Below are 23,654 nucleotides of genomic sequence, written 5' to 3' on the forward strand. Positions count from 1 at the left end.
TGATTAGGTAGATATTTCCTTAGCTGCCTGAATCCAGTTAAGTCTCCCAGTCTTTGCTGAGGAGCTTTGTTTTTGTGTGGCGGCAGGCCTCCACCTCTCAGCCTGGCATTTGACAATTTTGCCTTAGCCTTTGCTTGCTTATGTAGGAGCCTCAAGTTCAGCAGAGGTGATTGCTTAGGGTCTTTTCAACACTTTCCTGCGCATTTGCACATTTCTGGACCTGCCTGAGACCTTCTAATTTCCAGAAATATGCCAGAGCTTTCAGAGCTCCTATTGACATCTTACCCAACTTTTCCACTTAAAGTTTTTGGTTGTCTCTTGTTTGCTCCAGCTGTTATCTATTGGCTCAGGTGGCTGTGAAGTTAAACAATTGCCCATAATTTGTTTCAACTGGGGAAAAGGCAAGTTTCTAGTCAGACCCAATTAAAAATAGTATAGCAAGTGCAGTCTTCCAGGGAACCATGAAACAAGTCAAATGATGACAGTTCTCTGGGAGTGAGCTCTACCCTGGTTCTGTCCCTTCAGGTGTTAGCCAGGCTGCTGCTTTTCACTTTGATTGGGAGCTAGATTTTTTGTTGGTTTGTTTGGTTTTGCTTGTTTTTTTTCCATGCTTCTGCAGAGCTGGAGAGTGAGGGATAGAATTAGAGGAAATGAAAATGCCCCAAAGTTGACAGCTCACTATGTTTATTGAGATTTTGTCATTTTTCTTAAATTAACCCTCCCTGTATAACTTTGGTTAATTTCCACAGTTTTGTACATAAGCTTCTTACCATTTTTGCCAATATTCTTGTTGATTTTATGTAAAAGAATTTTTGGAGGTCCTTACTCTTTCACTTTTGCTCTGGATTTGTAGTTTCCTAAGAAATTGCCAAGTAATTTTCCAGGTTGGCTGCACCTTTTTACATTCTCCCCCAGCAAGATGTGCTTGTTCTCATTTCTCATTGTGGCTGTCATTTATATTTCCCTAGTGGTTAATGATACTGAACATCTCTTCAAGTATTTACTGGTTATCTGTATCTTTTCTACAGTAACATGTGTCTGTTGCTATATTCTATTTGAATTTATTTTTAGTTTTAAGAGTTTTTAAATATTATAGAAACCAGCTCTTTGTTGTATATGTTGTTTACAAATATTTTCTCCCAATGTGTAATTTGGCTTTTCATCCTCTTTATGTTCTTTGCAGAGCAAAAGTTTTACCTTTTGATGAGGTCCAGTTTATCATGTTTTGCTTTTATGTATCATGTTTTTAGTGTCAGTTCTAAAAACTCCTTGTCTAGCCTTAGGCCCTGAAGGTTTTCTCCTGTGAGAAAAATCTCATATTAGTTTTTTCTCTGAAAGTCTTAATAGTTTTTGTTTTACATTCATCTTCATAGTTTTGAAGTTTTGTTTAGGTCTTCTGAAATTAGAATTCTTGATGACTTTTTTGTCTTTCAGCACTTTTATGATGTTCATTATCTTCTGGCTTGTATTGTTTCTGAAGCGACATCTGCTATCTTTCTTATATTTGTTCCTTTGCATGTAATGTATTCTTTTTCCTTAGGCTACTTTGAAGATTTTTATTTTTACACTGTTTTTCAGGGATTTGATTTTGATATACCTTGTTGTGGTTTTTTTTCTTATGCTTCACATTCATTGAGCTTCTTGGGTTTGTCTTTATAGTTTTCATCAAATTTAGCAATTTTTGGACATTATTTCTTCAGATATTTATTTCTGTACTCCTTTCTCTGGTCCCTGTTTCCAGGACTCTTACATGTTTGTTAGATTGTTTAATATTTTCACCTAATCACCGACACTCTTTTCAGTCTTTTTTTCTTCTATGTGCTTCAGCATGGACAAATTATATTTCTCTGTCTTCAATATCTAATTTGCTGTTAACCCCACCTAGTGAAGCTTTCACTTTGTTCATTGTATTTTTGATCTATAGAAGTTCTGTTTGGTTCTTCTTCATACCTTAACACTTCTCTTGCAATGTTCATATTTTGCTTTAAATGCCTGAATATACTTTTTATAGTTGTTCTTATGTCCTTGTTTGCTGATTTTGTCTCTGTTCTACTGGATCTACTGGTGTTGGACTCTTTTAAATCATGGTTACTGGTCACATTTTCATGATTTATTGGTATGTCTAATACTTTTTGATTGGATGCTGGACCTTATGAGTTTTACATTGCTGATCTCTAGACTTTGTTGTCTTTCTTTTTCTTGTGCTTTATTCTGGCATGAGGTTATTTGCAATTTAGTTTGATCCTTTCATGGTTTGTGTTTACATTTCATTAGGACAGGTCTAGAGTAACCTTTTAGGGGTAGTTTAGCCCTGTAACTAGGGCATGGCCTTTATAGGATCTGATTTGAACGTGCCAAATAATCAACAAGGACTTGGTACACTTGCTGCTCAGAACTTAAATGCCTCCAGCCCTCTGTGAGCTCTGTGGATCCCTCAGTTGGTAGGTTTTCCATTACTTTTTGCCTAGGCTACATTTTAGAATTCAGCAATGAGTCAAAGTATCCTTACTTAAATTTTTAAAGGTTTTTTTTTTTTTTTTTCCCTGTAGCATCCTCTCCTCCAGAACTCCAGCCCACTACCCCACAACTTCCAGCTGCCTCAGTTTCCCTGAATTCTGACTTGTGTCTCTATAAGTCAGTGAGACTTACATACTTTGTTTGGGATCCCATTTATGTACCACAGTTCACAGTTTGCTTCCAGGTAGAAAGCTGGGGACATTGTGTGGCTTGCCTTGTTTCTTCTTTCTCAGGTAACATCCTAATTGCCTGTTTTTTATATCTGAAAATAATTGTTTCATGTATTACATCCAATTTTCCTGTTGCTTATAGCAGCCAGGTAAATCTGGTCCCTATTAATCCATCATGGCTGGAAATAAAAGCCCTGTTCTTTTAATTAAAAAAAAAAATCAACTTCTTTATTTTGGAACAATTTTATATTTATAGAAAAGTTGTAAAGAGAGTACAGAGTTCTAGACATCTCTCACCCAGTTTGTCCTGTTGTTAATATCTTAAAATTCCATGATACATTTGTCAAAAATAAGAAGCTGACATTGGCATATCACTATTAAGTAAATGTCTATATCTAATTTTATTAAAAAAACTGCCAAACTACTTTCCAACGTGACTGTATTGTTTTGCATTCCTGCCAGCAATGAATGAAAGCTCCTGCACTGTAGGAGAACATGATGAAAACTAGTCATGTTGAAACACCAACATTTCAACTACTTTGAAATTACAAAAAACAAGTAAAGAGACTTAAAATTGCTAAACCTTTGATTATAGATGACTCACAATAACTATAATAAGTATTACAATAACAATGGCATTCATGGTACTCTGTTCTAAGAGCTTTACATTTATTGATTCATTTAATCCTTACAGTATCCTGATGTTGTTGGTGTTATTATTCTCTCCTTCTATAGATTATGCAAGGGAGATGTTGAGTAATTTTCCCTTGGGCGCATGGCTACTGAGGTGCACTCATTCCGGCTCCAGAGCCTGTTTTCTGATCCATCCCACCAGTGATGATTATCACTAGCACATCAGAATAACTTGAGGAGTTGAGATGGTGTTTCACTTGGTAGGGATGGCCTAGCACACCTATGTTTTGTAGTTAGATTGGGAATATTCTATTCTTTCTGTAGACTGTATCTTGATTTTAGTGTAGGTAAATTTAATGTGTTAAAATATATTTTTTAATTTCCTTCATAACAATGAGCACTTTAGTTCATGTTTTGATTTGGGCATTCATTTTAAGGTCCTTTTGCATATGTAAAACTTGAGTTTAGGCAAATATTTTGTGGGTAACTGAAAAATCAGTTGTCTCTTTATTTTGGTGTCCAGGCACCCTGGCTTTTGTGTAACAAATGCAGATGTGTGTATACGTATGCGTGTGTGCTCGCACATTTATTTACATATGGTCTTTTGGCACCAAAGAAATTTTAGGGTCATTTATAAAGCAGTTAGGTATTCCTTCCTAAAATTAATGCTTAAAGAATATTGATTTTAAAATGTGAAATCATTTTATATACACAAAGCAAGGAATAAAATATATGATAGAATGGAATAATTGTTTACATTTTGTAGACCCAGCAGGTTAATACCTACACAAAATCTATTTAATGCATTACTTTTGTGTCTTTCTTATTTTGTGTCAGTGACATTTGAACATTTGATGTTAGGCTTAAAAATGTAGAAAATGTAGAAAAAAAACAAAATTCTTTTAAAAATACTTTATGAAGATTGATTTATGACGTATAACAAATACAATGATAGATTTGAAAATATAAAAAAATCTAGGTCTCTTGTCTCAAAATCAGTGATATAAATTAAAATTATTATGTGAATATCTCCTGTTGTCACTGTTCTGCTCTGAATAGTTGGCTGCTGCTGATTGCATAAAGTCTCCACCAGAGTGTGCTAAAGATACTTCAGTGGGAAAAAGTGTTATTTACGAGGCTTGTCTGGACTTGTTAGCAGGGGTAACTTTTTTTTTTTTTTTTAAGAAAAGAATTTGATTCTTGTTTATGAGATTCCTTTTGCTGTGAAATAAATTATGTAGCTTGACAGTTGAGTATTTTTACAGATACTGTAAATGATCAGTGTTTAATCTCTCCATTCTTGGTTCTCAGTCAGCATATTAGCTGAAAATAGCTTTGATTTATTTTGTGAAATTATTCTTTAGAAATTGAAAGTTGCATTTTCATTTACATAATAAGTGTTGATTTTCTTTACGCAATACGCGTTTTTCTGAAAACCTGAACACTTTAAAATGAACTAGGAAAACTAGTAATTTGTTTTTTAAGTTTAAAAAAAACCCTCAAAATATATCTATTGTGCATACTTTTATTTTAAAATAACAACTTACATCAGTAAATAGGTTTAATATTTGCAATTCCAGCATAAAATATCATTCTCGAGCTATTAGTTATTGGTGATGACCACAGGTTTTGTGTCATGCACTTAGAGTAGGGTATGATAGAAAGCTTTGGTCCCTTTATATTTGATAAATTTCTAAGTGAGCATTTTACAGATTGGTTATCTAGCAAAAGTACTGGATGATAGCAAGTTTTTTTTTTTCTTCTTTCCCCTCAGGTACCTTCACTCAAATAACATAGTTGTGGTTCCAGAAGGTAAGTCCACTTCCAATTTTTAGTTAGGAGGTACCATAGTTTATGCTTTCCTTTGTAATAGTAGAACAAATTTTGATTAGGAGTATTAGGGAACTTTACTTATAAAGCATCTTTATTAGTTTCAAAGATTAGTAAGTTCAGTTAACAATTTTGATTAAATAAACAATAAGTCTAAAATGGTTATAATGGTTAGGTAAATTATTATTGGATAGATTGTTGTTAGGTAAATAATAAAATGATAAATTTAAAAAATGTTTATTTTTTAATCTGTTTTTATTATTTTTTAAGTATTTTGTACACCCAACACAGGCTCGAACTCACAACCCCGAGATCAAGAGTCATATACTCCACTGACTGAGCTAGCCAGGCACCCCAAAATTTTTATTTTTTTTAAAGATTTATTTATTTATTTTAGAGAGAGAGAGAGAAGAGCACAAGCATGTGTGTAGGGGAGGGACAGAGGGAGAAGGAGAGAGAGAATCTCAAGCTGACTCCCTTCCAAGTGTGCAGCCCAACACGGGGCTCAGTCCCACAACCCCAAGATCATGACCTGAGCCAAAATCAAGAGTCGGTCACTCAACTGACTGAGCCACGCAGGCGCTCTTTTAAGTTTTAAATTTAATAAATCCAGCTAAGAATTTTGGTTAGACAAAAAGACCTTATATATCGTTTAATCATTTATTTATTCAAGCAGTGCTTTACAGTGTAACATTTTTATTTGTGCTTTTTAACTTACCATATTTTATATCAAGGTTGAAGTCTTATCACTCCTATAAAATTTACTTTGATCTATGTTTTTACTATTTGTGCAACAGAAGCAGGGGTATTAAGATATTATAATTAGCGGTACTTGCGTTAAAGATTTGGCATAACACTTGGGTCACATTAATTTTGCCTTTACTTTTGTTTTCTCTTTGAAGCCATTGGATCCCTTGTAAAACTCCAGTGTTTGGATCTTAGTGACAATGCCTTAGAAATTGTTTGCCCAGAAATTGGTCGTCTGAGAGCTTTACGTCATCTTCGATTAGCTAATAACCAACTGCAATTCCTACCTCCAGGTAATCATAGTCTGTAGCACACAATAGTGTGTCTATTTACAAATCTGTTTTTATTTCTGTTTCTCGCTGTGTGTCTAGGCAGTGAGCTTTGGGTATATTTGTGATATGGGATGGTCCATTTGTTTGAAGATGAAACTAAAGAATGTGGGTGAAATGTGTCTAAGGGTCTTTTACCTGATATGGACATAAAAAGGTGGCATTTATGTTTTTAGCTACAGTTACTACAATTATGCATTGTGATCAGTGCCCCTTCAAGTCAGTCCTCTGGTGAAATATTTGTACAAAAAGGTAATTCAGTTCTGGACATTTTACATAAGAGAATTCAGATGAACTTCGCATGATGTAATCATTTTAGTACCCAAAAAGGAAATACAGTGTTTTCTGTCATTCTCTAGTGAGGTAAATGATGTACAGTAATTTTGATTTAATCTTACTAGAATTTCATAGTAGAATTTAAGTTTGAATCCTAGAACTAATTGTCAGTTCTGCCTACTGAACATCCTTCTGGAATGTGATATACATATGTATAGTACTGACATTCTGCATTCTCTTGAGCTACCATTAAACCCCCTGACTTTCTTACAAGGGGCATAAAGGGGCCTTCCTTTGTGAATCCACACGTTTGCAAATTCTGTCATATGTCATTTCCCATATTTAAAAAAAAGTGAAGTATGTTAAAAAAATAAAAAAACTTGTGCCTTAAATATTATATGAAAGTTACTTTGCATTCAAGAATGAGCAGAGAAAAATGCAGATGTCACATTGTCGAAGATTATTTCTACTTAGTAACTCATGAACACCAACCAGTGTCTTAGTGTATCCAGGTGAAATGTGTGACTCAACCAAAATTACAAACTACTACCTGCCGTGGAACTTCAGGGTCACATGAGAATGATAAAAACTACTCATGCTTAACCCATGAATGAAAAAGTCTATAATATTTCTTTGTGATATAAAAAAGACTTTCTCTAAAGTCTTTTAAGTACACACATTTCTAAGTGAAACACAGTAACCCATTAATTTTTAAACTTTGTGTGCTGGCCTTAATAATATAGGTTCAGTATTGTTTACAAAAATAGTACAGTCTGGTTAAAAAATTCTTTAGCCCTATATAATTACTGTCCTACATTTTCCAACGATAGTTAATACAAAAATTTCAATATGGTGTAGGAATCTTATCTTTCTTTTAGAGTTTATTGTATGAAATCAGGCTCAGTGATGTTTTATCATTCTAGCTTTCATCAGGTTTATATATTCAGATACTCAGGAAATTAGATTCTCTTTTGGAGATTGGCTAGGAAATGTATCGGTAAAGATAATACTTTGGGTTTTCATATTTTCATATATGAAACTTCTATAAGATCTATTGTAAAATCAAGATACATGGATATAATACTGTATTCAGAAGCCCCTTTATATATACTTAAAGAGCATATGAGAAATATACACTTCTGTTAAACCATTGTTCTTTTATTCTGTTTTTTCCTGTAATATAAGAGCATTTTGTGGTAGAATGTGGTCATTTCCTTCCATTATATACTCTTAGAGGTTAAGGATGTGCTACTAATATCATTGACTGCTTCCTAATAACCAGTGAAGGGTATAGGTTTTCTGACTGCTTGCATCTAATTTTTAATTTATATCTCACGTGTTGCATAATAGATTTTAAGCATTTACTGCTGGTTTTATTTCCATAGCTTTCGTCTGTTGTATATGTTTGGTTTTGTCTGTTTTGGGTAAAATTATATACAGTAATAGCTGTACTTTGAATAGAAACTTTTGACTGAGCCGTGTATAGATTTTTTTCTTTCTAGGCCATCGTCAGGAGCAGTGGACTAGACCTTACTCATTATTTGATTCACTTTATTTATCTCTTTATGAGGTAATTTCATATGTTATGATTTGAATGGCTGAGGGGCTAGGTACATATCCCCCAGGTTTCTGATCATGTTGGGCATATACAATGGGAAAGTAGTCTAAGTGTGGTTAGAAAAAAAAAAAAAAGTGAGGGACTCCCTTATCTCTATTTGATGACAATAGACACCAGTTGATATTTGATTGTTAGCCCCTTCCACCTAGTCCAGGCTATTATGTATAGACTTCTACTTCTTGAAAGACTTAACATTTCATATGTGCATTTGTTGTAGTTGAAAAACCTTCGAATATAATTTCATTCTCAATATTTAAGATTTTGAAAAATTTTATACCAGTATTTGAAAAATCTGAAACATTTGAAAAATCCAGTGCATATATAGAGAGTTTTAAGATTAGGCTCTAAGAATGAATTATAGGGGTTTCATGAATGCCCTGAAATTTGCACATAGTTTGATATTTATGAGTATGTCCGTGTTGCTGTGGAGAAGGTCGAGTGTTTTCAACAGTTTCTCAGCCACATCCATGACTCATATGGTTGATTCTGTTGAGTTGTGTGCCAATACCTACCTGGTAGCAGCTATGTGGATGGGACCCATTTTCTGGGATGTCCCTTTCCCCCATTCTGTTAGATTGAACATACTGCCATTTTCCTTCCTTGTGACATGGCCTTATCTCTACAGTTGATTAGTGCTGGTGTAGGTACCTGATGCAAGCAGAACAGTTCTTATCCTGGGAATTTTGGAAGAGGCTGGTGGGGGAGAAGGAGAGAAAGTGAGAGACATCAGGGGAAATGGGAAAAAAAAATCAGTCTCTTTTTCTCTCTGGGCTATTGCACAATGCTGTGTAATCTTGCGAGGTGCTGGGAAGTAGCCATGCAGACTGGGAAACAGAAAAAGGAAGAAAGACGAAGCAGATATAGAGAGAGAAGATGGAGGCAGAGACTTACTAAGTTTTCTTTAGTATCCCAATCACTGGTTGTGTCCTTAAGGCCCATAGGCTTTGTGCTTATTAAGATAGCTCTACAACATTCTTTGCACCCTTTTTCTTAGATGTTCTCCACCCCCCCCCCCGCCCCCCGCCCGAGCACGGGGTAGTTTTTTGGGAGGAACAGAGAACACTGGTGTGAAGTGGTGACAGGATAGAGGAATGTAGAGACAGATTAGAGTATGTTACTAAGCCAGTGTAGGGGAGGTACAATTTTTCCTCTGCACTCTTAGGGTCTCTAGCTGGGCCCAAGAATTAACTAACAGATCAGCAGGAGAATTAAGACAGATCAACAGGAGAAAAGTATACAAATTTTACTTAGTAATTTTTACCTATGCAAAGGAAGCCTTATCAGAAAAATGAAGACCCAAAGAAGCAGTTAAAGCCAAACACCTATACACTAGGTTGGACAAAGAGTAGTAGTTGTGAAAATGTGGTAAGACAAAGGGGTTTGGCTTAGGGCAGTTAATTGTGAAACAGTGACTAGGAATGTAAGGGTTGTTTAACGAGGTTGGTTTGTTAAGATCTCCCTTGGCCTCTACTCTCTATCTCTGGTGATAAGAATGTCTTCCTTCCTCCTGGTACAGGGAAGACACCTTTCACATGGGAATTTTATTTTGTGCTTTTAGGAAGGGAAGGTCAAAGTGCCTTCTTGCATCTGCCAGTTTTCAGCGCCTTTAACTCAAAATAATTAATATGCCAGACTGGCATATTTTGGGGTGGCATGCTCTAAACTCCTCCACCAGCCACCATAGTAGGCACTGAGAGCTTAATCCTGTGTAAAACACAAGGAATCATCCTGCTCAAGTGTTGAGAGGCCTAAGCATTTGAACATCAACTCCCAAAAAGTATTGGTTCAGAGTTGCTTAGATGAGGGGGTACTTGTTGTCCCTACACACGTGGCAGAGCAGCGGCCTTCTGTAGAGAAAGCCTCAGCCCCAGAGGTACGGATACTGGCAGCGGAGCACTGACCAGAGAACGCCCACGTGGTAGCTCTGAGTCATCTATGCATGGGGCTCCAACGAACTCGGACAGACACGCACTTTGGACTGAAGAGAGGTTCTTGATACACCTGCTTTAAATATCTTCCTGACTTAGTCCATAAGCCAGCCTGAAAGATAAGGCTAATTTAATAATATGGATTTAACTGGTTCCAAGAGGAATAAATAATCATCACTCAAAAAAATCTCCCTGGCTAAAATTATTGAAGTCATGGTTTATGGTATAAGAACTTTGGAATCTTGAAGTATTTTTTCTGAGCAGGCCTCATTCCCCTTTTAAAAAATTACTATCTTAATAACTTTGTATTTTGTTTGGCAATGAGTTTTGTAGGTTTGTATCCAAATACCATAAGGAAGAGGTTAAATGAATATTTTTTTTTACTGTGATATTTAAAATTTTTATTTTTGATCTTTATTTTTCACACATAAAAATCATATTTTTAAGGTATGCAACATGTTTTTTTGATATGTGTATACAGTGTGAAATGATTACCACAGTGAAACTAAGTAACATACCCATCACCTCCTGCAGTTACCGTGTGTGTGTTGAGAACACTTGAGATCTACTCCCTTAGTAAATTTCAAATATACAAAATATTGTGTATTAATAATACATTGTACAATACATTAACTTAAATGTATTAATACATTATTATTGCCTTTGCTTTTAAAAAACTTTTTATTATGGAAAATTCAAAATACAAAAGTAGACAGAATAGAATGATGAACCCCCATATACCCAACACCGAACTTGAACAGTTATCCTTGAAGACTCTCTTGTATTTTTCTTTTAATTTTTGTTCTTCATATTTTTGTTTTTTTAATTGAGGTAAAATTTACATATAGTGAAATGCACAGATGTTTCTGAGTTTTGACAAACATATATACCCATGTAATCAGCATCTTTGTCAAGATATAGAACATTTCCATTACCCCAGAGAGTACTCTCATGTCTCTTCCAGTCTGTTTGCCATAGGTGAACACTCTTCTGATTTCTGTGACCACAGATTAATGGGATCTGCTGTTGAACATAATATAAGTGGAGCCATATATTCAAGATGCACCCATTCTCTTACATGTATCTGTAGTCCATTCTTCTATAATTTGCAGGGTAGTATTCAAATGTTTGAATATACAGCTCATATATTTTTTTCCCTCTTGATGGACATATGGGTTTCTTCTTACTTTGGACTATGATGAATACAGCTAATATTAAACATTCTTGTGTAAGGCTTTTTTTTTTTTTTTTAAGATTTTATTTATTTATTTGACAGAGAGAGACACAGCGAGAGAGGGAACACAAGCAGGGGGAATGGGAGAGGGAGAAGCAGGCTTCCCATGGAGCAGGGAGCCCGATGCAGGGCTCAATCCCAGTACCCTGGGATCATGACCTGAGCCGAAGGCAGATGCTTAATGACTGAGCCACCCAGGCGCCCCTTGTGTAAGGCTTTTTATGGATATATATGTTTCCATATATATATGTGCATATATATATACTTATTACAATTTACTTAGGATGTTGTACCACTTAGTATAAATTGTACTCTTCCCAGTAGTATACTTCCATTTACCCTCTTTGTGTTCTTATATAGTATTTTTTTCTATATGCTGTGAACCCTACAATATAGTGTCAATTTTGCAACAGTCAGTTGTCTTTAAAGGAAATCAAGATAATAAAAAAGATATTCTTTGTTTTTAACCCATATATTTACTATTACCCATGCTCTTCATTCTTTCATGTGGATGTATTTTCTATTTGGTATCATTTCTCTTCAGCCTGAAGTACTCCTTGTAGTGCAGGTCCTCCGGCAATCAACTGTCTCAGTTTTCTTTATGCAAAACTGTCTTTATTTTTGAAGAATATTTTCTCTGGATATAGAATTCTCAATTGACAGGATTTCTTTCTGGCACTTTATGAAGGTGACCTTCCATTGTCTTCTGACCCCAATGTTTCTAATGAGAAATCAGTTGCAATTTGTATCATTGTTACCTTGTATATAATACCTTTTTCTATGGCTATGTTAAAATTTTTCTCTTTATCTTTTGTTAGCAGTTTGTTTAGGATGTGCCACAATGCAGGACTTTAAAAATATCCTGGTTGGGGTTTTCTTGATTCCCAAATTGGGAAGTTTTCTGTCATTATTTCTTCAGATATTTTTCTGCCCCGTTTCCTCTCTTTTTGGGAGCTCTAGTCACACACATTAAATCGTTTGATATTGTGTCACAGGTCACTGAGGCTTTGTTCTTCTAAAACAATTTTTTTCCTCTTGATCTGAACGTTGCATGATACATCTGCTGATCTGTCTTCTGCTCACTGACTCCTTTTGCTCTCTCCAGTATGCCATTTATTAAGCACTTTTTCACCTCACAGTTTTGTCCCCTTTGGTACCCTGTCCTACATTTTCCAGCTGCTTCAGCTCTCCAGGTCGGATCTCTGGTTCTTCTGCTCTATGAGACTGCTGAGCTCCGCTTGGGTTCTACTTCCCTGTGCTGTGGCCCAGAGTGCACCCCTTGACAGAAAGCCACATCCCAACACGGGACTCACCTCTTCAAGGATCAAAGTTCTGTGTTTCCGGTCTGTTGCTTGAACACAGTTGCCTCATCTATTTTTGAGTGGTTTTATTGTATTTTGGTGGGGAGCAAGTCTGGTGTCAGTGACCCTGTCATGTTTGGAAGTGGGAGTCCATTACATGTTCTTTGATTTCTCATCTGATTGCTAACCTGCATGCTTTCATATATATGAATTACGTACCACTTAAACATTTGTATATTGCCTTCTACTTGGAAGAGTATTTGTTAGAGAACAAATTTAAACTCATTTTATTCCAAAAGCTTTTTCTAACTTGATCAAGTAAAATTATGTATGTGATTTATTAGGAAGACAAATACCATGCACTTGCAAATAAAGGAATATTAAGGAAAGATTTCCATCAGTGCAGAGCTGCTTGCCAAACATTTTGTGATTCACCCTTTGGTGAAGACCACAAGGGCCAATGGATATTAGAAGCATCCGCTCACTCTTGATAGTCAACAGAAGCCTGATGCTTTTGTGATTTGCTGTAAACTCCCATGAGAGAAGATTGTGGTAACAAACAAACAACAAAATGTAACCAGGAGTCAGAAAAGATGTTGCTGACATCTGGCATATAAATCAGCCTATTTAAAAAAAAAAATTTTTTTTTATCCTTGAAAGTTGTTTTGCATACCAAAAAAGGAAAGACTTTTAGTCCAAATTAAAAACATTAAAGCAGTCTATGTTGTATTTTAATAATAAAAATTTTTTTAAAATAATGAAAGCACACAAAAGCACATATGTCTGCAAAAATAAAATACTCAAACACAGAAATATGTGCTACATATAATTAGCCTGAATTGTTCCAAAAACTCAGCCTTCAAGTATGGTCAAGTTTATTATTTTTTTTCTTAAAATGTGTTTTTCTTCTAGTTGAGCCTCTCATTGCTTTATTGAAATGAAATTTAGTATCTCTTCTTAGACCTGTCCTGTCGCCACTTATATTGTTCTGAAATCTCTGTGCTTATTGGTCTAATGTGGAGGCAGGGAGGAACAGCAGATCAGCCTTCTTCCTGGAGAGCACACAGCAGGAATGGAGCCTGGTCACGCTAGGCTTCCACTGTTGCTCACCACCCCGATTGTTGAGACATCATTGGCGTACCCTGACAGATGATAGCACAGGCTGTAGTGCTTCTTCAGAAGTGCCGACCCCATTCCTGTGGATATAGACTGGTCACTGGTGATCCACATTGGCGTTCCCTGGGTTAGTTTCTAGGGATGCTGGGTGGCTTCAGGGACATGGGGGCAGCCCTGGTTTCATTGCCATCTCTTCCATTGTGCCTGCCACTCAGCAATCAACTCAAAGGGAATCCTCAAAACACAAAGGATCTTATTGAACCCCCTTCCCCCAAATTATCATGGCTCTTCACCCCCTATTACTCTCCTTGGTGGCTACCATAGTAATTTGGGGGTAATTTACCCTCCTAGGGAGACTCAGCTTTTCACTGATTCCACATCAGTGCTGGTAAATTAACTAGTGAGCACATTTTTTCACTAATAAAGAATCTAAATAATTAATCTCTGGTAGAGCACCCCTCTGGTGTCACCAGGCCATATATATATGGTCAGCATTATATATAAATAGACTTTATTTGGTAGGGTTATCTAGATTACCTGGGACACTGACTTACTGTTTCATCTGCCTAACAAATATTTGTTGGTTCAAAGTACCATGCTATGTACTAGGGGAAGTGGGGATGGTGAAGGTGCACAAAATCTAGACCCAGACTTCAAAGGATCTTATGATGTTTTATTGTCTAATACTTTAGACTAATATTTGTACTTTCAAGGAGTAGACAGGATAGAGAAAGAAGTATTGAGTGTGTTTAGTACTGAGTTATCTGGGTACAGTGCAGAGTGGTTAAGTTACCTATTTGACAACTAATGGACAGAGGGATAAAATCTAACAATTTACCCATCCTCAGCTTGCTAGATGACCACAGAGTAATTGAATAAATTGTCTACCAGAGTTCTAAACTCATATTCACAATCTGTTCTTTCATTGTCTCTTATAGGCATATAAATTACTTTATTAGTATCTTTGTTACACATAACACTCTATTAGTAAGGTAACTTTATAACATAGCTAAATACATATTACTTCATAGTAACATAAAGATTTTTTATTCAGGTTTTTAGATAACATTATCTCAGTATACTAAAACGCATGGATTTCTCAAAAAATATTTTTATATTTGATACTATTACATATGGTACAATCTGGTTACAAATGGAGCTAAAACTTTAAAATTTTATTTACAAACTTTCCCAAGGTTTAAAAATTGGGCAAAAACCTTGGAATAAAAATGGCCATTAAGATTCTTCTAAAAGAAAAAAAGTTTTGTTTTCTGGACCGTGCATCCTTTTCAGTGTCAAGTTAATACAGAAAGTACTCCTTTTTAGGAAAGATGTGAAGGGAATTGGCGGAACACATGCCAAGCGTCTGAAAAACAAAAGTTCATTGTGATGATACTTTTTAAAAAAAGGCAAAAGGAGAAAAGTTAGTCCTTCAGACTTGGAAAGCCTCTCCCATCAATCATACTACTGGCTAAGGCATGTTGAATTCCTTTCCATGGCCCATTCCTTTGTGAAAAGATTTAAAAGCAGCTAACATCATAATAGCAGCGACCCAATTTGAAATCCCAAGGGGAATACTTCCAAATTTACTTTACATGCAGTACTGTTATTAATCCCTTTCTGTGTACAATTAATTTTCTCCACCATGGTCTATTATGAGCATGGTGCTGGTGGGAGCCGTGGAGACAGTGCAGAGGTCAGCTGAAGAGGACTTAAAGGAGAAGTCATGCATGATGTTGAGAGACTGAGCTGATGTGTAAGTGGTGTTCGGGATCCAATGATTTGGATTCGAGTATTTCCCATTGTTTTATCTCTGCAATATATTCAACTCCTAGTCTGTCACACACTCCTTTTAGGATTATCTTTCTAAATCACAGATTTGAAAAACGACTTCGGCAGTTAAAATGCTTCACTTAAATAATTTGCCAAAAGTGTTGTGGTTGCAGTGAGAGAAGCCCATAATGGGTTCATAACCATATGTTTATCATGAATACCAGGAATTAGGGGTATTAAAAAAAAGCTGATGAATATAAATGATCTTAATCTTTTGGAGTGAATGTTATTGAGAACTTATAAAATGTATTTTTTTAGGCACAACTTATTAATGGGAATTCAGAGATTGAATTGTTATTTTTGGACATAAATCAACTTGCAGTACTTTCAAGGTGTAGTGTGGAGTAATTTCTATCATAGCTTTGGTATCTTGGCAAAACTTGGGGTTTGTAGTTCATTTTTACTGAAGAGCTTTTGAGCATTAAATATGTTTTTTATATTTTAATTTGTATCATATTTGTGATTTGATTTGATTAGTATTTGTGAACCAGTCTTTGGAAAAGACGAGTTTTAAATAGATACATTTAAAAGGGTTATATTTTCATGGTTATTTTATAGCTGTCTTTTTTTTTTTTTTTTTTTTTACCTTGATTTCAGTATGCTGTTTTAGGTCGAACTGTATATAATTGTGAAGAAAAACTAACTGATAGAATATAGGTTATGTGCTGAATAGGTATTTCCTAAAAAGTATTGTCTTCAGGGTATTTATTTTGTTTCATATTTTATTTGAAATACTCATTGCTTACTTCATCTTTAAATTGTTTTAACCTGTTAAAGGTTTTAAGTCATTGTCTATTGTGCAAGTAATTTTAAAGGTAGTGATTGTTTTAGTAAATGAAAAGCTTTATGATTTGCCAAGGGTTGATGTAATGAGAAGTAATTAAAATTTAGTTTGATATCGTTTGTTACCAACCCCCCCCCACACACAATTGACATCACAATTCTTTGTTGAATCCTTTCTACTATTCCTTTTTTAAAAAATCAAAATCTTACGCAGATATGTTGTTTTTAAACAACTTGTGTTAGTTTTCATTGTGTATTTAGTCGTAAATGAGGAAACTTGAAGTCAAAACTGTGGCTGTCGAAGTGTCAAGGGATTTAAAAAATGAATGTCCATTAGCTGGTTTTATATCTTCTCTGTTTCTTCACTAGATTTGCTGACATTCTGAAAGAGAGTCTGGCAGGTCTTGTTTTGATGACTTTTTTATTTTTAGTTTCAAAAGTTTGGCATTCATTACTTTAGTGTGAACTTACAGTATCAGTATCAGTGTCTTAGTATTTATTTTTTTGGGAGTAACAGCTGGTTTTTTAGAAGTCATATTATTTACTTACACGTTTAGGTTCTTAACACGAATGTGTTTTCCTTAAACGAGTTTTTACTGTAATTTTATAGTCATTTTGTAAAATGTTGAAATAATTGAGTTTGTTGGAAATAATAGCTGAAAGATACACATGGATGTTTAGAGTAATCTCAGAATTTTTCTTTCCCGTATCCATTTTTGCCTCCTTTTAAAATTTAAATGTATATTTTCATGAATGAAAGTGTAAGTTTTTATAAGTCGAATAAGATTAAATTGAATTATTAAGTCTTCAGTTGAGTAACCAAAGAAATATTTTTACAATTTTCTCTTTGCATGACTTGAAAAGGATGTTTACTCTAAAGCAGAGCAAATATAGCTTGGAAAACATTTTCAAAAAGTAGGCACAATTATGCATATTGTTGTATATTTCCCAAACCCAAATTATGATTTCTGTGGTGCAGTTCTTCATATTGCCTGCTCTCCCTAGGTGACTGAATATTACCTATTTGAGTATGTGAGACAACTTTTCTTTACTAATTTTTCTGAATAATCAGTGGAGAGTCACAAATATTGTCTTATATACATGGAATATTGTCTTACAGTCTGTATACACACAAGAGAAACTGCTCTTGTTCAGAGATAAATTTCCATGCTTTGTTCACTTAAAGTGAAATGATCCAGTGACATAATTGAAAATATATTTCACACATATCAAATCCCTAAATTATTTAGCAATTTAAGAACCAAAAATTTATATCACATTTAGTGAGTGATATATTAAATATAGACTATAGAATACTGTTAATTTTAAATGAGAGAGAAAAATGAAAGTTTTATTCTGTTTGTCTTTTGAGATTCTTAACATAGTAGATCAAATCAGCTTTGTAACTCAACAATTAGTACAATTTTACCTATTCTGTACTTAAGAATTTTTTTCTAGGGCGCCTGGGTGGCTCAGTTGGTTAAGCAACTGCCTTCAGCTCAGGTCGTGATCCTGGAGTCCCAGGATCAAGTCCCACATCGGGCTCCCTGCTCAGTGGGGAGTCTGCTTCTCCCTCTAACCCTCTCCCCTCTCATGCTCTCTCTCACTCTCTCTCTCTCAAATAAATAAAATCTTAAAAAAAAAAAAAGAATTTTTTTCTAAAATGCCAATCATCGTATCTATTTTATTTGAATGCTCTTGGTTTGCCTATGATATCCTGTGAAATTGCTTTCGGACTTTATGGCTAAAGCTATTTGAATTTCCTACACTTAGAATTCCATGGAGCTTTAAGAACTGTGAACTTTCAATAAAGCAAAAGCCTATAAACTTAATGCACTGAATCCCTATGTCTCCATTTTCTTACTCAGCGTGGTACATAGGTTTTAACTTGATGGGTTCTAATATACCTTTTACCACTAAAATCCAACATCCTTAAATTTATGCTAACACTAACAGGTTTCATTTTATGAAGGGCAGGGAATTAGTGTCAAAAATCTGTTTCTGATGCTAAAAGACATGACATAATACAAGGAATGAGCATTTATATATCATATCTGTTTATCTCCTATTGATAGTTTAAATTTCTAACTACTTCTAAATCAGAAACTCTGTAAAGTTATGATATAGAGACAGTAAAGCAAGAAATAGCACTTTGATTTCCTTATCTCCAGAGCTCTCGGTGTAATCAGTTTACAAAGTGTGACCTGTACACAACTTGTTTTCCTCCACATCACTTTTTAAAGTCCCCTAAGTAATATCTTGTTAATCTTTATAACAATGTCAGTAATGTTCCTGGCATGAGTTACTAATTTATTTAAACTACTGCCCATTGATTTTTTAAGAACATCTTTATAGAGGTATAATTTACACAGCATAAAATTTACCATTTTACATGTTCCATTTGATGAATTTTATTTAAATGTACACAGTTGAGGAACCCTCATCACAGTCGAGTTCTAGAATATGTCCATTGTCCCCAAGAGTTCCCCAGTTCCTGTTTGTCACCAGCCCTGTTTTTACGCCCAGCCGCCTGCTCATCTTTCTATTTCTATGGTTTCACCTTTTCTAGAAATTACGTATAAATGGAATCATGTAATATGTAGCCTTTTGTGTCTGGCTTATTTTACTTAGCATAATGTTCTTGTACACAGTTTCCTGTTTTAGTAGTTTGGGTTTTTTTTTTATTGCTAAGTAACATTGTATGGATGTGCCATATTTTGTTTATTCACTAGGTGATTGACCATTTAAATTGTTTTTAATTTGGGCTGTTATGAATAATATTCCTGTGAAGCTTTGTGCACAAGCTTTTTGTGGGCAAATGTTTTCCTTACTCTTGGGTAAATGCCTAGGAGTAGAATTGCTGGGTTGTGTGATTAACTGTATTTTTCACTTTGAAAGAAAGTGCTAAACTGTTTTCCAAAGTAGCTATACCATTTACATTCCTGCTAGCAATGTATGAGGGTTCTAGTTCCTCCACATCCTTGCCAACATTTGGTATTTTCAGTCTTTTTATTGTGGCTGTTCTGGTGGCTGTACGGTAGTAACTCGTTATGATTTTATTTTGCATTTCCCTAGTAACTGAAGACTAAGCATCTTTTTATGTCCTCACAAAATTCATATGTTGAAATCCTAACCCCCAGGGTGATGGTATTAGGAAGGTGGGGCCTTTGGGAGGTAATTAGGTCATCAGGGCAGAGCCCTCAAGAATGAGATTAGTGCCCTTATCAAGGAAGCCCAAGAAAGCTCCCTCACCCTTTCCACCACGTTGGGTCACAGTGAGAAAATAGGTGTTAATGAGAAAGCAGGCCCTCACTAGACACTGGGTCTGCCAGCACTGTGATCTCGGCTTCCCCAGCCTCCACAACAGTGAGAAATTTCTGTTGTTTTTAAGTCACCCAGTTTATGGTATTTTTGTTACAGCAGCCTGAACAGACTAAGACAGTATCTTTTTCTTGTGCTTATTTGCCATTTCTTTGGTGAAGTATATCTATTTAGAAATCTTTTGCTCAATTTTGTTGTGTTCTTTTTTTTTAAAGATTTATCCATTTTAGAGAGAGCGAGTGGGGTGGGGGAGGGGCAGAGAGAGGGAGACAGGCAGACTCCCTGCTGAGTGGGGAGCCCGACAGGGGACTCGATCCCAGGACCCTGAGATCATGACCTGAACTGAAACCAAGAGTCAGACGCTCGACCAACTGAGCCACCCAGGTGCCCCTAAGTTGTTTGTGTTCTTATTATTAGTTAAGAGTTCTTAATACGTTCTGATGTTAAAGGATAGTTTTCACAAAAAAAGGTAAGATCATGATATCCATACAGATATAAAAATTTTAAAATGTGTTAAACCTTTTATTTAACCTGTTAATAAGGAGACTGCTAAGGTATTATAACCAGTTCAAAGGAGGATGCAAAGAACAGAACATTTATAGATTAAGAATATTGAAATGGAAGCAAAGCTGGTTTTCTCCACAGGGACAGAGGGTTGTCTCTCCATGGGAAATAATTCATTTTTGTGTTTATAAACAAGGATTATTTTACATTGCTATCAGTGATCTACAACTTACAGAGTTGTGAAATAGCTCTCATAGAATGAGAATCAGATAATCTGGAAGGAGATATTAGAGACCAGGGGTTAGCAAACTCTGACCTATGGGCCAAATCTGACCCTCCACTTGATTTTGTAAATAAAGTTTTATTGGAAGACAGCCGTGCCCATTCATGTACATATTGTCTATGGCTGCTTTTGTGCTGCGGTGTCAGAGTTGAGTGGTTGTGACAGTGACTCTAAGGTTCACAAAGCCTAAATTGTTTACTAAGTGGCCCCTTAGAGCAAGTTTGCCAACCCTACTCTTGTCTGAATGCAAGTCCTTTATCAGATGTATTATGTATAAATATTTTCTCCTAGTCTGTGGCTTGCCTCTTCATATTTTTTTATATATGGGATATTCAGTTGTTCCAGCACAATTTGTTAAAAAGACTTTCTTTGTTGAATTTTCCTGGTAACTTTGTTGAAAATCAGTTGTCTGTAAACATATGGGTTTATTTCTAATGTTCTGTTCTGTTAGTCTTTATGTCTCCCCTTATGACAACACCACATTGGCTTGATTAGTGTAACTTTATAGGAAGTTTGGAAATACCATGTAGGTCTTTCAGTTTGTTGTTTTTCTTTTCAAATTTCTTTTGAAAAATAAATTTCATTGATTTTTTACAACCAGAGAAAATCAATTTTTCCTTCTTTTTGGGTATTTCATCTATTTACATGTTTCTTTATGTTGCAGTAAGGAGGTAAAAATGAGGGTCTGGAAGACCTTTTATTACACTGATCAGTGGGGATTATTACACTATTGAGTATAATTTCTGATCAGTCTATTACTTGCTCTTTATTTATGTAACTTTTTAAGCTCGTGTCTCTGATTTTACTGTGCCTCCCACAGCAGGGTGCCTCTTATCAATGATATAGGGACAGTGAAGGGCCAGACAAGGGGGCCAGATGAACATGGTTTGAATTGTGACTTCAGTAGGATGGACAGTTGAAGGATAGCCTTGAGACTGAGGGAGATTGCTTCTGTTTGTCCAACCCCTGTGGACCTGCTTCTGCTCCTCAGTGATGGCCAGATCGTGGTGGTGGGAGTTGAGCAAAAAGAAGACAAAGGCTCGGGGTTTTGTCTCACACCAGATTACCTAAATGCATTTCATTGTTGTATAAAAGTCATGGAAATATGTATAAAAAGATTAGATGGGGCGCCTGGGTGGCTCAGTTGGTTAAGCGACTGCCTTCAGCTCAGGTCATGATCCTGGAGTCCCGGGATCGAGTCCCGCATCGGGCTCCCTGCTCGGCAGGGAGTCTGCTTCTCCCTCTGACCCTCCTCCCTCTCATGCTCTCTGTCTCTCATTCTTTCTCTTGCAAATAAATAAAATCTTTAAAAAAAAAAAAAAAAAAAAAAAAAAAAAAAAATAAAAAGATTAGATGAAAGGATACCAAACAACTAGGATGGTTACTAGAAGAGTTCTCTTTGTGGCTTCTTTCTAAATATGAAAGTCTATATTGCGGAAGGTTGGGAAGTAAATATTTTGAACATCTTTCTTTTAAGTCATGTTTGATAATCAAGCCTTTCAGGGCCTATTATAACACTCAAATTTTAATCTTTCTATAAATGTGTAAATTCTGGTATTTATATATATTTCATCCATATAAAATATAGATTTTATAGCATATATTTAAATTTTTAAGTTCTTGCATAGAAATAACTAAAGTAAAATAAATACTACTTTGAAATGTCTCAATATTTAACAAAATGTTTATAAGAAATACCACTCAGATATTGCAACAAAAAGTTCTCCCAGCACCCTTAGGAGTCAAACTTTAGCTTTTGAGAAAGTATCAGGTGTGTTTAAAATACTTTAAGGAATGTTATTTAACAACTATCGTCTTTTGAAACCCCCTGATATGCTAATTAGGGGAAAGTGAAATTTGGAATGTGGAAAATTGGGTTTTCCCTTCTATATTTTTCTGTCATTCTAAAATTTGAAAATAAACAAGGTGACTTTGTTCTTTTGAAATCCTGCTTTGTGTTCCTTTAATCAGGTCTCTGAATGCTCCACTTAGTTTCTCTAAACAGTGCTCTACATAAAGTATGTTAGTAGATCTTTGTAAAAATTGTGATGAATAATTTCCCATTTCTTTCTCACTGCTTAAAAAAATAAGGTAGTATTTCAGTATCCGTCATTAAGACATTAAGCCTTGAATGGTAGTAGTTTATTTTCAACATCATGATTAAGGCTATTCAGAAGAATACTTTGTTAAACGTTTGTATTTCTCCCTTTGTCTTCATTTAATTATTTCTCAGTATTGCTCCTTATTAGGCTAAATTACTTTGGTATCTCTAATTAAAAATTAAATATCTTATAATGATCTGGCTTTTAAGAAGACAAGCCGACTAATGATGCCGAGCCTTTTCTCTTTGCTGTTGGCCCAGACATTGCCCGCTTTGGTTTCCTAATTTAGTAACAGAAATAAAACTATGCACGACTGGGCAGGTTTGGCATGCCGGCATCTAGCCAGGAAGCATGGGTTTCTTAAGTAAGTAGACCGATGGGGATTTGTGGAAAACACAGATTACGTTACATGAGCTTTGCGCTTCGCAAATCCCTAACTATTTAAAGGAACTCAGCTAACCCACGGCCACCGAAATAAAAGTCCATTTTGTTTAAACACACATGTACGCTAAATGATGTATCGTTTCCTTTCCCAAAGTTACCCGTCATCTTTATGTTTTTAACTTCTTACCTTTGTAAACTTAAAAAAAAAAAAACAACAAACCTTTCCTTTTTTAGTAAATAATACATCAAATTTAGTTAACTCCATTCAATTATTTTATACATTTGTATTGCCTTTCAAAATAGCACACTATGAAAGAGTTGGTAATATACATACGTGATGTGATTCTGTGTGAGGAGATGAAAGAAAACTTTGAGATGTAAAAAAACAAAAAAGCCAAAAGGCTTGGTTTTACACACCACGTCTGGCCCCTGCTTGCTGGATGTCTCTGCTGCACCGTGTGGGTGTCCTAATGCTCTGCATCACGCAGTGCGCCCTGTACTCTCGGTGCGTAGGCAGCGGCTGCTTGCTTGAATATTTGAGCACTGGCTGCTTGTCCTCCTTGTTGGTGCCTCTTGTCTGGCATATCCGCAGTTGTCTTGAGTCCATTGCCTCTGAATTTAGAGAAGAGCCTGAGGCCTAAGGATTTTTTTTCCCCCACTTTTTTTCTCCTTCAGACTTTTACGTATTTCTTTTAGGCTCTGTCTTTCATTGTCAGATGAGGGCTGGTTATCCACCCTCGTGATC

At 35.5% G+C, this 23,654-nt stretch overlaps 1 protein-coding gene across 5 annotated transcripts in view; it reads left to right on the plus strand.

Moving 5' to 3' along the window:
* Positions 1–23,654, plus strand: part of LRRC28 (leucine rich repeat containing 28) — a 166,342-nt gene that overhangs the window by 39,183 nt on the left and 103,505 nt on the right. For all 5 annotated transcript variants that reach the window (XM_064569970.1, XM_064569972.1, XM_064569968.1 and 2 more), the window contains exons 4-5: positions 5,095–5,132; positions 6,053–6,190. In XM_064569970.1, coding sequence (XP_064426040.1) covers positions 5,095–5,132; positions 6,053–6,190 — 176 coding nt within the window. The remainder of the gene's footprint in view (positions 1–5,094; positions 5,133–6,052; positions 6,191–23,654) is intronic.

Source organism: Mirounga angustirostris, unplaced genomic scaffold, assembly GCF_029215605.1.
Source record: "Mirounga angustirostris isolate CCGP_5_RB_7025 unplaced genomic scaffold, mMirAng1.0.hap1 SCAF_9, whole genome shotgun sequence".
Classification (NCBI taxonomy): Eukaryota; Metazoa; Chordata; class Mammalia; order Carnivora; family Phocidae; genus Mirounga; species Mirounga angustirostris.